Below are 15,835 nucleotides of genomic sequence, written 5' to 3' on the forward strand. Positions count from 1 at the left end.
ACCAATGGCGGATGCTTCAGAACATTTTGATCAAAATACTTTATCACTTCACTGTGCTCTAAAAAGGTCACGCATATTACAAAACCTATTTAAAACTAATTTTGTATAAAACACATGAAAAGGCTCTTTTGCAATCTTCCTTGTAGTGGTGAAAGATGAAGAGAATGAAGGATAAGTCTTTGGGTGTACATATACGTATACTGAGGAAGTCTAATGATACAGATTATAGGAAAACAGTATACCTTTCTTTACAAGGTCTTGATTTGCAACCCTGAAATCTCAAATTTAGCCATTACAATGAAGTCCTGTTGCAGACAGAGCTGGTTTTTTTTTTTATCACCACTTAAAATCTAATTAATCCGTATTGAAGCACAAAGATTTCTGTTGTTTTTTTTAGGGTGAGGGGTCATAGAGCGTTCTTTGTTCATCTCTAGACTTGTAATCATCAGGCATTGGGATATAATTTTACCAAGCAAATTGGAAGGTAACAGATCAAATCCTTATCACAGAACCTAACTCATAGTTAAGCAGAGTCCTTCGTCCTTTACAAGAAATGTTATACAGTATTCAGGAAGAACAAAAACACATTTCAGAGCTTTGAAAGGGTTAATATCTAAAGCTTATATCTCAGGACGCAAAGAGCTAAAGATTCTCAGAGCTGCAGCCGCCATATAAGGTAGCAATTCTTATAGAGGGATCCAAAAGACTTTCCACTCAGGCGATTTCATCCTTTAGAATGGCTTTAATGTACCGAACCACGATGCAGTTAGCTGGAATTTTGTTTTCTTTGTTGGGATGGGTGTTATCCTGCCTCACCACCTATCTACCTCAGTGGAAAAATCTCAACTTAGAATTGAATGAATTGGAGATCTGGACAATGGGACTCTGGCAAGCTTGTGTATTCCAAGAAGAAGGTGGAATGCAGTGCAAGGAATTTGATTCTTTTCTGGCTTTACCCTTTGAGCTCAAAATTTCTAGGATTCTGATGTTCACATCCAATGGATTAGGACTTTCTGGCCTTTTACTCTCAGGTCTTGGACTGGACTGCCTGAAGATTGGGGAACAACAACAGGATCTAAAGAAGAAGCTACTGCTTATGGGAGGAATATTCTTCTGGATATCAGGCATTACAGCCATAGTCCCAGTGTCTTGGGTTGCTCACACCACTGTGCAGGAGTTTTGGGATGAAAGTATTCCAGACATCGTGCCCAGGTGGGACTTTGGGGAAGCTCTCTTTGTAGGATGGTTTGCAGGATTTTGTCTCATCTTAGGAGGCGCACTCTTAAATTGTACAGTTTGTTCCACTGATACTCAATCATCCTTGGTCCATTATACAGTGGCAGAAGTGCAAGATACTTGTCAATACTTGGAAAGTGACAACAGACCCAAAAGCCTAAGCATCTAAGAGAGATAGAAGGGCTTCTTTTTCTTCTGAGACACTTAAAAACACCAGCCAGAATCTTGTTCCAATTAAGATTCAAAGGACTCTTTGTTCCCTAGCTGATTCATTCCACATGGGTTTTCAAAACTTTCTTCCTGTACTTTTTATTTGAAGAGCAGCGTTTAACCCTCCTTGTTACAGCACTGAAAATGCTGTCTTCACAACAGGAGATTAAAATGACTGACTGCAGAACATCCCTACCATCCAGTTTTGTCTACTTCAGCAAAAATGTAAAAGCAAAATAATTCCATCTAAAGTTCATATAAAACATAAGGAAATGTAATATGAACCATCATATTACACAGCTAAACACCAATAAATCTAGTAACTGATTTCCCTGGCCTACTGTTCTTCCGCAGTCCAAAGGTATGAGGAATATCCTGGCTTTAGATTTCTGCTACAAAAAACATGTCTAACTCATGCAATCAAACAGACAAACTAATTTTTAATTTTTTTGCCATCAAGTCTCTTGCAACACTAGCATTTTAAAGATTTCACTTTTATCACCTATGGAAGAGATTGTGAAATCATCTTGACCCATGGAAAATGGCAAATTGTTCTTTTTTCTCCACCTGGATACTCTAGTTTCTGCCTTTTTAAAAAACAAGGTAGTAGCCAAAATTTCCTATAAAATACATGTTAAATATTGTTCCTGTAAAGAATCAGTGCTGATCTTATATGTAAATACTTGAGTTTTAAGCATGCATAATCACAATATGCATACTAAAATCTGAGAAATACTGCATTCCTTTTCAATTATGAAGGTAGCCTCCATTTTTGTTTACAGCTTAAAGACCCTTGTGTTCCTCAAAAATGCAATTTATGATTTTTGTAATTAAACAGCTTCATATTACACAATCTAATTTTTCAGTTATACTCAATGGTTGCAATTCGGTATTCACTTATCTGAGAAGTCATACTGAATTCAATGGGACCTACTGCTATGTAAATATGCATTGTACTACACCTTTAAAAGGTATCCAAGTATGGGACAAAATACTGTTATCTGTGCACAGATAAAACATTAATGCTTGTGCTTTAACCTTCGTGGGAAATGGGTTTACTACACTGACGAAAAGGCTTGCTATTGTCTCTCTATATGCAAAGTATTTATAAAGGACACAGAGATCTGATGTTCTTTGACAAAAACATAGTAGAAATTCAGTGAGAGAATGAAATCTCTTTGCGGTCAGTAGTACTAACAGCTTCGTATTCACTCCCAACAAAATCTCTACATGCAATGAGTTTATAAATTAATGCTGATGCTTTTACAGTTCTGGCTATATAGTTGATGAACGTTTTCCAATATTTTGCCAGGAAATTATAGCTATTGTGTTTAACATGTTGCAAAGCTGAAATCGTCTGACTCTTAATTTTATATGAAATGATTGAATGGTATGTGTGCATTTCACTAGGGAATGGAAGGTGAGTTCTGTAGGAATTTTAATCTTTTTTGCCTAGCTTTGCCTCAAGAAGGGAACATTTTCTAAAATTTATTTAAAGCATTTTACCATTTATGACAACTGAATAATTGAAGTTATAACAACAAAAGGAATGTAAGTGTACAGTATCTGTGTCTGACTTTTAAGGTTTCACAAGGGCATACTATATTACAGTAATTTGGAACAAGTTTATCCAAAGACTGCTGCCAGATGGGAATATAAGAACACACAATTTATTGTTTATTTTACTAGATTCCTGCTTAACTGTGCAGTCTGTTCATCTTAAATTTATTTGACATAATTCTTCAATCTGTTAAGCCTATGGCATAAATACAAGATACCATCAACAACTTGAAATGGGCAAATACATTTCTTAAGGATGACAGAAAGCTACTGATTGACAAGGACTTTAAAAATGTGCGCCATTTAAATAAACATTTTTAAACTGAACTACTTTCTGCTACATATAAAAAAGTATGAAACATCTGAGAGAAAAGTAATCCCAAATACAAATAATTCCATGTGAATGTATTGAGGTATCTGGACCCTGCTGTGATCAGCAGAGTTATAAAATTACAGCTCAAAGATATTCTTCATAATTTGATTATTTCAGGTATGACAGAATCAACCTGAAAGTGTAAAAAGATATGAACTGGCAGACAATTAATGAGATGCTTCTGTTGCAGTAGTGTCTGAGCTGCCAAGGACTTAAGATAACAAACGGAAGAGTTTCTCTTTGACCAATGTAGTCATAAATGGATCCTGCAATCAGAGAAATGAAAAGCCCTCCCTCATATTTTAAAGGAGTGCTCAAAATAAGCTCTAGGTTTCTCTGTTTAATTATGCACCCAGGAAAAGGGATATGATTATGATATAGGGTGACCAGACATCCTCCTTTTCCTACATTTCAACCTTCTGTCCAAGGTGAATATCAAAATGTCCTCCATTTTGAGCATCACTAAGCATGAATTTACATTTATATGAGTGCTTTTAGCTTTTATTTGGTCGTGTCCTCCATTTTTATTGAAAGTCCTATATTTTGTGGTACCTAATCCTCCCTTGTGGTCACAACATCTAGTCATCATGACTATGATATCTCTGTGTTTCAGAATCAGAGAAGACACTTTTTGATACTACAATAGTTTTCAGTTGTGGCTATCAGAAAGTATCTCCCTTGCACAAACATGCAGCCACATAGTAATCCCTGTGTGTGTCTGTGCCTTCAGTGCAGCACGGACATACAGTTTTAACCATTATTGATATTATTAAGCATCCATTGATATTACAGTCGAAATCTTGCTAAAAATGAGCAAGTATTTTCTATGTACAAATCTTATGGTGCACAAATCACTTTGAGTTGATGTGGCTGATACATTTTGTGAAACAGAAAACACATAAACAAGGAAGATTTGTTAAAAAACTGTATTTTTTCCAAATCACTGAAACAAATGAAAAGTGCAGAGATGAAAGTTAATCTAGGTGATGTACATGTGTACATTGACAGACAATATTAGGACAGAAAGACATTTGTAATATAACCTGATTAAATATTTAGTTCAGTCCTGAGCATTTTATACTTAAAATATAAAAATTAGGTAAAAAGCGTTGATTTAATTTTCAGTCTATAAATGATTTACTATACTTTGTTCATTTGGCTAAGCAATGATATTGTCTTGTATCTGTAATACTTAGAATTTAATATACAGAACTGTACTAACAAATGGATAAAAGGAATATGAGGATTATTACATTTGTAATGTTTGTTCTATCTTGTGAAGGATAAAACCAATGATAAAAGTGATATCTGTATGCATAAAACTTGACTGGCATTTGCCCATTTTTGTATTTTTCAAAGTTGTTTTATCATTGTTGTTTAATAAACATAATAAACTGTATGAGTAGAAAAAACAAACAAAACAAACCCAGAACTTTTCAAAATGTACTCCTAAAAAATGAGCTGATGCTACGGTGGTGTCTGTGAGAAAATGTATTAATGCATGGAAAAGTTCTCTTATTTTATAAATAACCAATTTAGAAAGACTCCTTTCTAGTCTCCTCTCAATTTCATTTAATGTGTGTCTGTCTGTCTTAACCTCCTATGAAACTAGAGAGCTGTATACATTTCTCACAGTAGCTTTTTTAACCTGCAAAATTAAATGGACAGAACTGAACTATATTAAGTACATAAATAAGACTGAAAATAAATAAATCACAAGGTACAACTCTATACACCATTCTACAAACATATTAATATTGTCAAACTGAGAAGCTGAAACAGTCAACCTTCATTTCTATATTAAATAATCTTGAAGCTTTAGCTTTTAGAGATTGACCTCAGCAAAACGAATGGCATGTATGTGTTTAAATCACTTCTAAAACATGGGTAGAACAACAAGGGGGATCCATGAAATATCAGGCACAGTTAGTTAACTATCTCGAGGTTTGTTATGTTTAAAGGACCTGAATAGTAATATAGTCTTGTGCATAATAAGAGAACCTTTGGGGAGATTTAGAAAAATAAATTTAAGGCACAATTTTAAAAATGGCAATCAATGTATTATTTTTATATTCTTCTTATCTTTCAGGGATTCTACCAACATTCTCAGAAAATAAAATACAATATGTCAACTTATGATATGTTGTAAAATGGACAGTGCTCAACGAGCTCACATCTTTGCTTTCTTGGTGAATTTCACATGTAACATGTATTTGTAGATATGTGCCATATACAAAAGAAGAAAGGATAACTTGCTTGTGCTCATCAAAAGGCTCCAAAACTGTTCCACCAATTTGCACCATGCCACCTGAAATTCCAGGATCTGTACACAGTGTTTGTACAGACAACAGTCTGATCCTATAAATCTATACTCAAAAGTCCTATTGAATGCAGCCTTAGTTTAGAAAATGTTGCTCACCACTTCTCAGTCTCCCAGGCCCTCTCAGCTATCAAGTGCCTAGTTCTGGGTTGCTAAATTCCTCTCGAAACATCACAGCAGCAGTTAATCTAATGACAAAGTGATGACAGCTTTGTCCCCCAAGTCTCATTATGATGACATCAGACCTAATCAGCCACTTGCTGCCAGATGACACTCAGAACAACCTCTGATAGCACAGATGCTAAGTACACGCATATGCACACTTGCAGATATATACTGCTTAAAAGGTAACCAGAACATTTTTTTACTTCGAATTCTGATAAACACATTCATATTGTCTTTTACTTTTCATCAATACAAGTTCTGTTTCAAGAAGCTTAGGTTCTAATCACATAGCTATTGTGCCACAATTAATTTAGGAATCAACCTACACAATGGAATACATACTAGGAATAAGCTACAACCTATAATATTTATTATACTAACATGTCATTTTAAGTGCTCCAAATCTTGGGATTTTCTTGGAAGGAATTTCTATATCAACAATAATAGGTATTTGGTTCTTAGGAAATTCATCAGTCTAAGTACCACTCCTTTGAAAACTGCCTGGGTCTGTTTGGGCTTTGTAAAACTGACTCTTCTACAGGCTACTGACTGTGGTATTCAATATACAGTGTTACACTAATATGTTAGCTTTGTATATCAGTATTTGTTTACTCAGGTTTGAATACTTTTTGTGTGAACCTGAGTGCAATTTCATAAAACAGCTGCCTTTGGGTAGTTTCAGTTTAAACACATTTCAGGACTTCCCAGCATTTACGTGTAAAGAGACTCGATAGCCTCCATACATCTCCAGATCCACTACATTCACAAAATTACACTCCTGCAGTGAGTATCCCATGCCTCTTCTTTTGTAACAAGAAATAAAGAGAAGAAAAATAGGTTCCAAGTAAAAAGTTCCAATGTAGGAGATAGAAATCTAAACAGCACCTGTTTGCATGAGGCAGCCTTGAAGTTTTGGAAGAGGACTTGAGTTTGTTGCTAGCTAACTACAAAAAAAAAAAAAAAAAGCACACTTTGTACAAAAATATTGCATGGGCTAACAGCCATTTTCACAGTCTGCTCTTGTGAAAAAAGGGTGAAACAATACTTCCTGTTGAACATAATATTTCTCGACACAGTGCAGTTCAACAGGATATACACACAAGGTACTGCCTTTGTTCCTTAGATCCATCTTTACAAAATAGCATATCTATAATACATACAAACTGTACAAAATTAGCATCAGAGTACCAAAAGTATTCTACTTTGGTTTTCTGGTATGAAAGATTAAGTACTGTAGGTTAGAAAAGAGAGGGGCTTTTCTTGTCTTTCAGGTACATGTGTGTGCACATATATGAGAACAATGTATTGAGGGGTTTATTTTTACAGACAATATCTAGGGTTCGATGTAAAGTAGAACATTTTTAAAACTAGAACTGCACTATAAAACTGTAATCTTTAAAAAAGGAATAGATGAACAAGTAGAAAACATCTTGTGGTAGAAAATAAAATTAGACATCATCAGCTGGCAGAGATGGTATACTGATCTTTGCTCTTGTGAAGTATGCAATCTTCTCCCTTAAAAAGATAATGGAGAAAAAAGAATATATATTAAATGATGAAAACATCAGTGAAAGCTAAAATGTGCTGTACAAAATAAAAAAAGAAGAAGAAGGGGTGAGTTGTTAGGGACATGAATGATAAGTTTCCATTCAAGCTCAGTTGAATCCTTAAGCTTTAAAATATAATATCTGAAGTCAATTAATTTGTCCCACAGTACTAAAATTACAGGGCCACAAGCCCAAATACCTTTGGTGAAGTTCCCCTTAGCTACTGTTTTGAAAGTATGGATTTGGTATCCCTGTTGTGTACTTTGAACTGTTAGAAATAACTTCTGACAAGACTGAGATGTATCTGACATGTGGGGGTTGTCTACACTGACAAAAAAATTAACCTTTGCCTCATATTTTCCTGGTCTGCAGTGACCTATAGTGATCCCGTTAGTGCGACACATACTCGAAACAAACTGGACTCAATTGGACTGACTGCCACACATTTTCCATCCCCAAATTCAAATTGGTACAAAAGGGATGTGTTTTCCCTCCTTCCCAGCATGCCAAAATCTATCAACCAATAGTCTTCTTGTTTACCTATAAATCTTGCCAGCTTGCCTTCTGACTGGTTGCCTCCTCCATCCAATCCTTTCCCCCCTCTTTGCATCCTAGTAAGTAATAATGGGAAAGGTGGGAAGTCTAAATGTCTCTTCCCCCCCACTATTTGTTGATTTATTTATTTAAATATGTTTTTAATGTCTCGTGACAACACACAGAGAATGGAAACTGTCCATCTCCTTTGCAGTGATTGCTGGCAATGGAGTGCTTCACTTCAGTTGCTGTTGCCTCTCTCCCCAGTAGAGCCGTGCTGGCAAATTTGCTCTGAAGTCAAGCAGTGGTGAAGGGCACAGCAACCAGGGTAAAGCATGTGTTTGCTGGCAGTTATAGTAAGGGAGGTGGGCAGCTTTATTCCATACGGTGTATTGGAGCTAATGGTAGATAATCGGAATACCCTAACCAGCATGGCCAACAATCAAGAATTCTGGGAGCTGAAGTCCAAAACGTCCGGAGGACCAAAGTTTGGGAAGCACTGTGCTCCAAGATCCCTTTGCCTACTGATCCAGAGTAACACTGTTACAGAGCTATTATTATCTGAATTCTACCAAAAGATGGTCATTAACCTGGACAGCTTTAAAAAGGAGTTACACACATTCATAGGCAATAATGTTAATCCTGATGGCTACATATTATCTCTACTAACAAAGCACCATGCTTCTGAATATCAGCAGGAGGATGTTGTTGCTCTCATGTCTTATTTATGGGCTTCCCATACATTCCAGGGGCCCTTTCACACTGCACAATTATAGCAGTATGATTACATTTTAGCTGTCATGGTTCCATCCTATGGAATCCTTGGGTCTGCTGTTGTTCTTCCTCTTCTTCTTGTTATATACCTTCAAGTCATTTCTGACTTATGACAACTGTAAAGCGAACCTATCCTGGGGTTTTCTTTGCAAGATTTGTTGAGAAGTTTGCCATTGCTACCCCTAAGGCTCAGAGCATTTGACTTGCCCAAGGTCACCCAGAAGGACTTGAACCTTAGTCTCCAGAGTCATAGTCCAATACTCAAATCACTACATCATGCTGCTTAGAGTGGAACATTTACCTGCCAGACAGCTCCTCTATGGCCTCTGACTAAACCACAAATCCACAGAGTTTCACAGGATGCAGCCATGGCATTTAAAGTGAACCCACAGTGCTGTAACTGTATTTTAAAAATTGGATGGCTGCTGTGGGAGCAGAATACTCCATTAGACAGGTCATGGTCACATTCTGAATGACCGTTCCTGTGTTTTGAAAAGGGGTGAAACTGGGCTGAGGATTTATTGCAGACCAGGTGTGTATCTGCACTGCAGAAATAATCCAGTTTGACACTGCTTTAACTGCCATGGCTCAATGCTATGGAATTATGGTAATTGTAGTTTTATTGTGACACTAGAGCTCTCTGACAGAGAAGGCTAAATGTGTCACAAAACTACAGTTCCAGATTTCTATAGCACTGAGCCATGGCAGATAAAGCAGTATTAACCTGGATTATTTCTGCAGTGTGGATGCAGCCAATAAAGGCCTTTTGCTACCACTCTCAGAACTTCAAGTTCCTGGGTGATTATTATTCAGTGGCTTTCTATTTCTAATTCTCCTGAAGCATGAAATTGTAAAACATACCATGAACTTAAACAAATAAAATAAAGTACGTCCTAAACTGAATTCCATTTATCAAGTATTTAATCCAAAAAGCACTGATTAATTCCAGAAAGATGTGCATTAAGACAAAAAGGCTAATTTCAATAGTGTCACAGATTTTATGAAGCTCTCAGAGATTCAAATTTTCATTACCTGAATGACTGCACCTGTAGCGGCACTTTCTGGCTCTGCTCTCGCAACCGACATACATCCTTCGAAGCTTTCCTCATCAATTTTTCCGCACTTAAACCCCTTTTCTTTTCCTCCTTTGATTGTTCAGCCTGATGAGGGAACAAAACCACAGCTAACACACAGTAATTGACAATGTGACAGAGGGCTCAAAAGAGGCCGAGAAAGGGCACCTTGCAAAATGCCTTCAGTACAAATAAGAGAAAGACAGCCAGGCACCATAACTAACATGTCCAATGGCTGGTTTAATGAAGATGTTGGGTGCATAAAAAGGACTCCATAATTTTTGGCATGGCAGATAAAGGGATTTTAATTCATGTGCCAGTGTCAGCACACCAGAATCCTGCAGCCTAGAAGGAAGCTCTATTGGCACGAAAATGTTCGAAACTGGCATATTGATAAAGACAGTTTTAAGTGAGATGCCAGGCCACAAGAAACTCTGCTTTTACAAGTACTTTTTGCATACCCAGTATCTAATTTGCACAGATTTCTGGGATGTGTTAAGAAACAAGTATGCCCTGGATTTTATAATCAGACAATGTTCAGCCAGTGCTTGAAGACGCTTGTGGGAATTAAGATTATCTAATATCTCAAATAACCCAAATTATCTTCCATTTATCTACCGCCTGTAATGTTCATTAGTTTTATTAAATGCCTTCCTGTTGTGTTAATAAAGATACTGCTATCTTAGTGCCTGTCTTAACTGTTTACATGAAACTACTAAAAGCCTTAAAGTGGTTGTTGACTTTTACAATTTAATGGATACCGTATTTCTTAAGGTAGGCATAGTTTTGCCTCATGGAATAAACATGCTGCAACTGCAGAGGATGACACATGAAAGCTTTTGAAGATTCAGGACCCTTCATGATCACTATTTAGTGATATATAGGCTTTAGGAATAAGCCACTTTTGGCTGAAATCCTATATACCAGTTACTTAGTTAAGTATACTTAACTTGGATTGCATCTATACTGCAGAAGTAATCCAGTTTGATATCGCTTTAACTGCCATAACTCAATGCTGTGGAATTCTGGAAACTGTAGTTTGTTGTGGCACCAGAACTCTTTGACAAAGAAGGCTGAATGTCTCACTAAACTACAAACACCACAGCATTCAGCCAGGGCAGTTAAGTGGTGTCAAAGTGGATTGTTTCTGCAGTGCAGATGCAACCTACATTAAATATACTTAACTAAGGGGCAGTACAGACGGGCGGCTAGAAGCCACCCCTGTAAGCCCCGCGTCTGTGCTGCAGAATCTGCATGCTGCAGCACAGATGCACCTTCCAAAAGGAGCCACTGTAGACCACTCCTTTTTTGCACCATTATGAGGGCTGCGATGCAGCCCTATGATGCCTCTTCCACCCTTGTGACGCTATTATACCACAAGGATGTGCCTTGTATGGATGGGGCCGCAGCCTTGTGACATAATGGCGCTGATATCAGGGCTCGGCGCATATGGATGCTGCGCTGTATCGAGCCCCAATATTGGCGCAAACGGCCCGTCTGTACTGGCCCTAAGTAACCTCTCCTGGCCTGACACTCCTCACCCCTGTAAAAAAAAACCCTGATGGAAATGTCATCAACCTGCATTCCAGTGGCAGAAAGGATCTCCTTTTCTCTGCAGAGCTGATGTCTGATAAAGCAGGTTTGCAACAGGGGGAGTTATTATCCTGGCATAGTGTTACAATTATGACTAAATAGTGATCATGAATATGAAACCGTTACCTTGATTTACTCATTATTATCAAGATTTACTCATTATTCATTATTGCTACTTACTCTGCATCTGCATTGTAGAAATAATAGTTTGCCATCACTTCAACTGCCATGGATTAATGCTATGGAATTCTAGGAATTGTAGTTTGTTATGGCACCAGGGTTTTCTCACAGAGAAGGCTAAATATCTCACAAAATCACAAATCCTAGAATTCCATAACATTGAGCCACGGCAGTTAATGTGGTGTCAAACTGAATTAGAATCATGGAATCATAGAATCATAGAGTTGGAAGAGACCGCAAGGGCCAGCCAGTCCAACCCTCTACCATGCAGGAAATCGCAATCAAAGCATCCCCGACAGATGGCTATCCAGCCTCTGTTTGAAGAGCTCTAAGGAAGGAGACTCCACTACATTCCGAGGGAGTTTGTTCCACTGTTGAACAGGCCTTACTGTCAGGAAGTTCCTCCTAATGTTGAGGTGGAGTCTCTTTTCCTGCAGCATGCAGCCTGAGGGGCTTGACAGACCGCCTCTTTCTTAGCTGGATTGGCCGCAAAGGCCCGTCTAGATCGGGCCATAGGCATGGCTATATGGTGCTCCTTCAGCGCTGTGTCATATGGATGTCATTACGTTGTGCGCTGTCTGGAGCGGCACATGGCATCAGGGCGCCCTGAGGGGGTGGAGTCAGGCGTGCGTCGTGAGGATGCTACGCCCCGACTCTGCACCCAGGCCAGCCTTTCAGACCGGTCTGTAAAGGGCCTCGGTCACAATTTTGACACTACAACCGTGACCGTAACTCCTGCCCCAGCTTACTTTACCAGGCATCAGCTTCATGGGGAGAAAGAGATCCATTCTGCTGGTGATCAAAGCATGGGTGAACAAAGTTTCCGTCAGGTTTCCTAGGGGGGATTGGGCTATGAGAAGTCACTTAGGCCCAGTATTAGGGTTTTGTATGGCTAGGTGTCCGCACGTGCTCAACCCTACAATTGGCGCGTGGGCACCATGATTGCGTGTGCCTGTTCATACGTGTGTGTGCCTGTCCCAAACAGTGCCACACAACACAGATGTCACTGTTGCGCATGAGGGCGCCAATGGCACCTGGCATGCTGCGCAAAAAGAACCCGCTGGGACTGGGTTCTTTTTAGGCCTCACGGAGGCCGCAGCATTTGTCTGCTGCGGCCTCCATCCAGGACAGAAAGGGGAGGCTTCTCACCACCCCTTTCTGCCCATCTGTATTCCCCCTTAGTTATTTAACTAAGTAACTGACACGGGATTATGGCCATTAAATGTCGTTGTCATCATCATCATCATCATCATCATCATCATCATCATCATCATCATCATCATCATCATCAGAGTTGTTTTTACAGCAAAATCCTATGTCTATGCAGAAGCCCCATTGCATCCCATGGAATTTTTTTTCTTTAAATAATGTGTATAGGATTGCATCTACATAGATTTAAATGTTTGTTTTAAATTTCTAGCTCTTCAGGTGATTTTTAGTACACTCCATTTGATATTAAGAACAAAATATTCCAGACTTTTAATATTTAAAATATGCTTTTAAAATGGGGTGAGCGACCCAAAGCAACATCAGAAATATTGGAAACAAAGGCTGCATCTATACTGCAGAAATAATGCAGTTTGACACTACCATGTCAAACTGCGACAGCTCAATGCTATGGAATTTTTGGATTTGTCGTTTACTGAGATAATGAGCCTTCTCTGTCAGAGAGCTCTGGTGCCACAACAAACAAATTCCAGGATACCATAGCACGGAGCCATGGAAGTTAAAACAGTGTCAAGTTGCATTGTCTTCTGAAGTGCACATGCAGCCAAAGTTATTCTGGATCTCTTCTAGATACCAGGATATGCAAAATGCTGCTGACCTCTGTGCAATTTTTTTAAAGAACATTTTTTAAAAAGCAAGTTTCTGTTGAAATAGGATGATATAAATTTGGATTTCATGGAATACCTGGTAATGCTCATTTGTATGAGTTTTGAAAGTACTCTTCTGTACCAGTAAAAAGTTTTTCCAGTCAAAGGTACTCGTTAACTATTTTGCTAATGAAGGGGCTGTACCTACGGGCGGCAGGACATCGGCCTTTTTTGTCCCGGATTGGGGTCGCAACAACTGCACGCTACGGTATCCATGTGGAGTAAAATGAAGCCGCAAAAAGCAGCTTTTCTGCTCCCTGGAAGGGGCGTCATAGCCGCAACAGGACAGCATCATGACACTCCTTTCTGTGCCATTTCTGTGCTGTGCAAGAGTCACGCCATGATGCCGCGTGCCATCTAGAAGTTGAGCATGCAGACACTATGCTATTACTCTGCCCACAGCCAGCACGAAGTGCCAGTCTGTACCCCCCAGTCTCTATCCTAATATTTATCCCAAAACTTGCCAAATTAATATCTATATATTTTTTTAAATCTGCAAATTGTTCCCAAAAATGTAAAACACAATTTAATACTAAAAATAAATAAATAAGCTGTATCTTTGGTAAAAAGGTGAAGTGCTCGAAGCCCATTTTTTATGTAGAGAACATTTTTCCTAAGGCAGTTCTGTCTTTGTGACAAGTGAGTGCCCTCAGTACCCCTCAAGGGTAATAGAGCATTACCATGCATATTAGGATAAATAATTCTAGCTGTATAGATGTGTTCTGAATACAATCTAGAAAATGGACAGCCAAGAATCAATGATAGAAAATACACAACTAGCTTGCACATCAATTGTGTATAAATACTGTACCCACATCTACAGCACACTCATTTTCCAAAGAAGAGATTATCTTGGGCATGGCACAGGGAAACAGTATGAATAAATAATTTGTGAAGTGTCTACAATTGTCTTATAATGTCCAATTAGGCTTTAAACTATTTTATGGGTGAACCATTCTTTACTGGAAAGGCTTATGAATCTCAGAGGTGAGGAACTTCTGGTTCTCCAAAGATACTACTGTCATGAACTCTCACAAAATGCAGACAGGGCTGATGGAACTGGAGTCCGACAGCATTGGGAGAGACAGAGGTTCCCCAGCTCTGTTTCACATTTTTGAAAAGAAAATACCTAGAGAAAAGTGTTAGTAAGATGAGAGATTACAAAATAATGAAAGGCATGGAAATAATGTTCAAAGCAAAGTAACTAAGGCCCTATATGGCCCAAAAGACCAGCCTGTGGGTGGAGTCAGTGTGTAGCATCCTGACTCCACCCCCATGGTGCCACGCACTGCTCCAGAAGGCGCACTGCATCATGGCACGCCTCAGGCGCTGCATCCAGATGACACAGTGTCAAAGGGGTGCCATATAGCCATGCCACCATAGCTATAGTGCCCTTTGGAGGGCGCTAAAAGGAGCCGCTTTTTGTGGCTCCTTTTTGTATCTTCCAAGGGCCAGACTGGGGCCATGGTGTGAGGTTGCCACAGCCGCGATCTGGCCAGGTAAGGGCCAGCATCCCACTGCCCCTCAAGGGTGGTCTGTAGAACCCCTAACTCTTAGATGCAAACTCTCATGGAACATCTGGACTTTATAGGCAGAAGATTTTAAGATAAGACAAAACAAACAAATTCTTCATGTAGCACAATCAGGTGAAGGAACTGAGGATGTTGCAAAAGCCCAAATATTAAAAATCAGGTAGTAACATGTTGGAGCAGTTCATCTGTGATTACAAGTCAGATGAAACGAAATCTTAATAATCTCAACATCCTACAGATACTGTATCTCTGAAGTCTAGATGCTAAGCATCTCAAATTAATTTTAACACATGCAACTTTAAGAATCCATATTTTAAAATTATGTAGACAATGTAATTTCATACGTGTCTTCTTTCATTTATACCTGTTTTTCGGCTTGTTTCAAGAGCTTTCGGAATCTTTCATCCTCCAACACACAGGGAGGAAGCTCTGTCTTCCCTCTTGCTTTCATCTCCTCAAGCCTCTGTTTAAGATCACGAAGCATCTGCAATTCATCATTCAAGCGATTCTGTCGTGTCCGAGAAGCCTGGAGATCCAGCTCCAAGTCAAGAGAGGTGCGGATAGGGTGCTCCTGAGTCGCTCTTCGCATGCTTGGCTGGCAAGCAGGCTATAGTACCCAAGAATTAAATAAAAATCATTTAAAGTACTACAGATTATAAATAAAAACAATGGGGCAAAGCAGATGGCCGGGAAAGCACGGCATAAGGCAGCCCTGGCTACAAGAGGATCCGGTCCATGGCAACTGTACAGCCCGGTCTGAAAGTGGGCCGCAGCTGCTGGCCCCAACCTGCACCACCAGGAGCTGGACTATCCCAGTTCATTTTTGCTCCAGTCTAAAGGACTGGAGCATGGCTGCAGAGCAGC

The 15,835-nt window shown here is 39.1% G+C and overlaps 2 protein-coding genes across 2 annotated transcripts in view; one reads left to right on the forward strand and one right to left on the reverse strand.

Moving 5' to 3' along the window:
- Nucleotides 1-650: 650 nt before the first annotated feature.
- Nucleotides 651-1,516, forward strand: LOC121931086 (putative claudin-24). Its single transcript, XM_042468383.1, has one exon. The coding sequence runs from the start codon at nt 737-739 to the stop codon at nt 1,403-1,405; it is 669 nt and encodes a 222-aa protein (XP_042324317.1). The 5' UTR covers nt 651-736; the 3' UTR covers nt 1,406-1,516.
- A 1,584-nt stretch (nt 1,517-3,100) lies between these two features.
- The window catches only part of WWC2 (WW and C2 domain containing 2), a 176,434-nt gene continuing 163,699 nt past the window's right edge, over nt 3,101-15,835 (reverse strand). The window contains 3 exon segments of the mRNA XM_042468382.1: nt 3,101-7,379; nt 9,752-9,879; nt 15,336-15,578. Of these exon segments, the coding sequence (XP_042324316.1) occupies nt 7,313-7,379; nt 9,752-9,879; nt 15,336-15,578 (438 nt within the window). The 3' untranslated portion in view covers nt 3,101-7,312.

Source organism: Sceloporus undulatus, chromosome 5 (genome assembly GCF_019175285.1).
Source record: "Sceloporus undulatus isolate JIND9_A2432 ecotype Alabama chromosome 5, SceUnd_v1.1, whole genome shotgun sequence".
Classification (NCBI taxonomy): Eukaryota; Metazoa; Chordata; class Lepidosauria; order Squamata; family Phrynosomatidae; genus Sceloporus; species Sceloporus undulatus.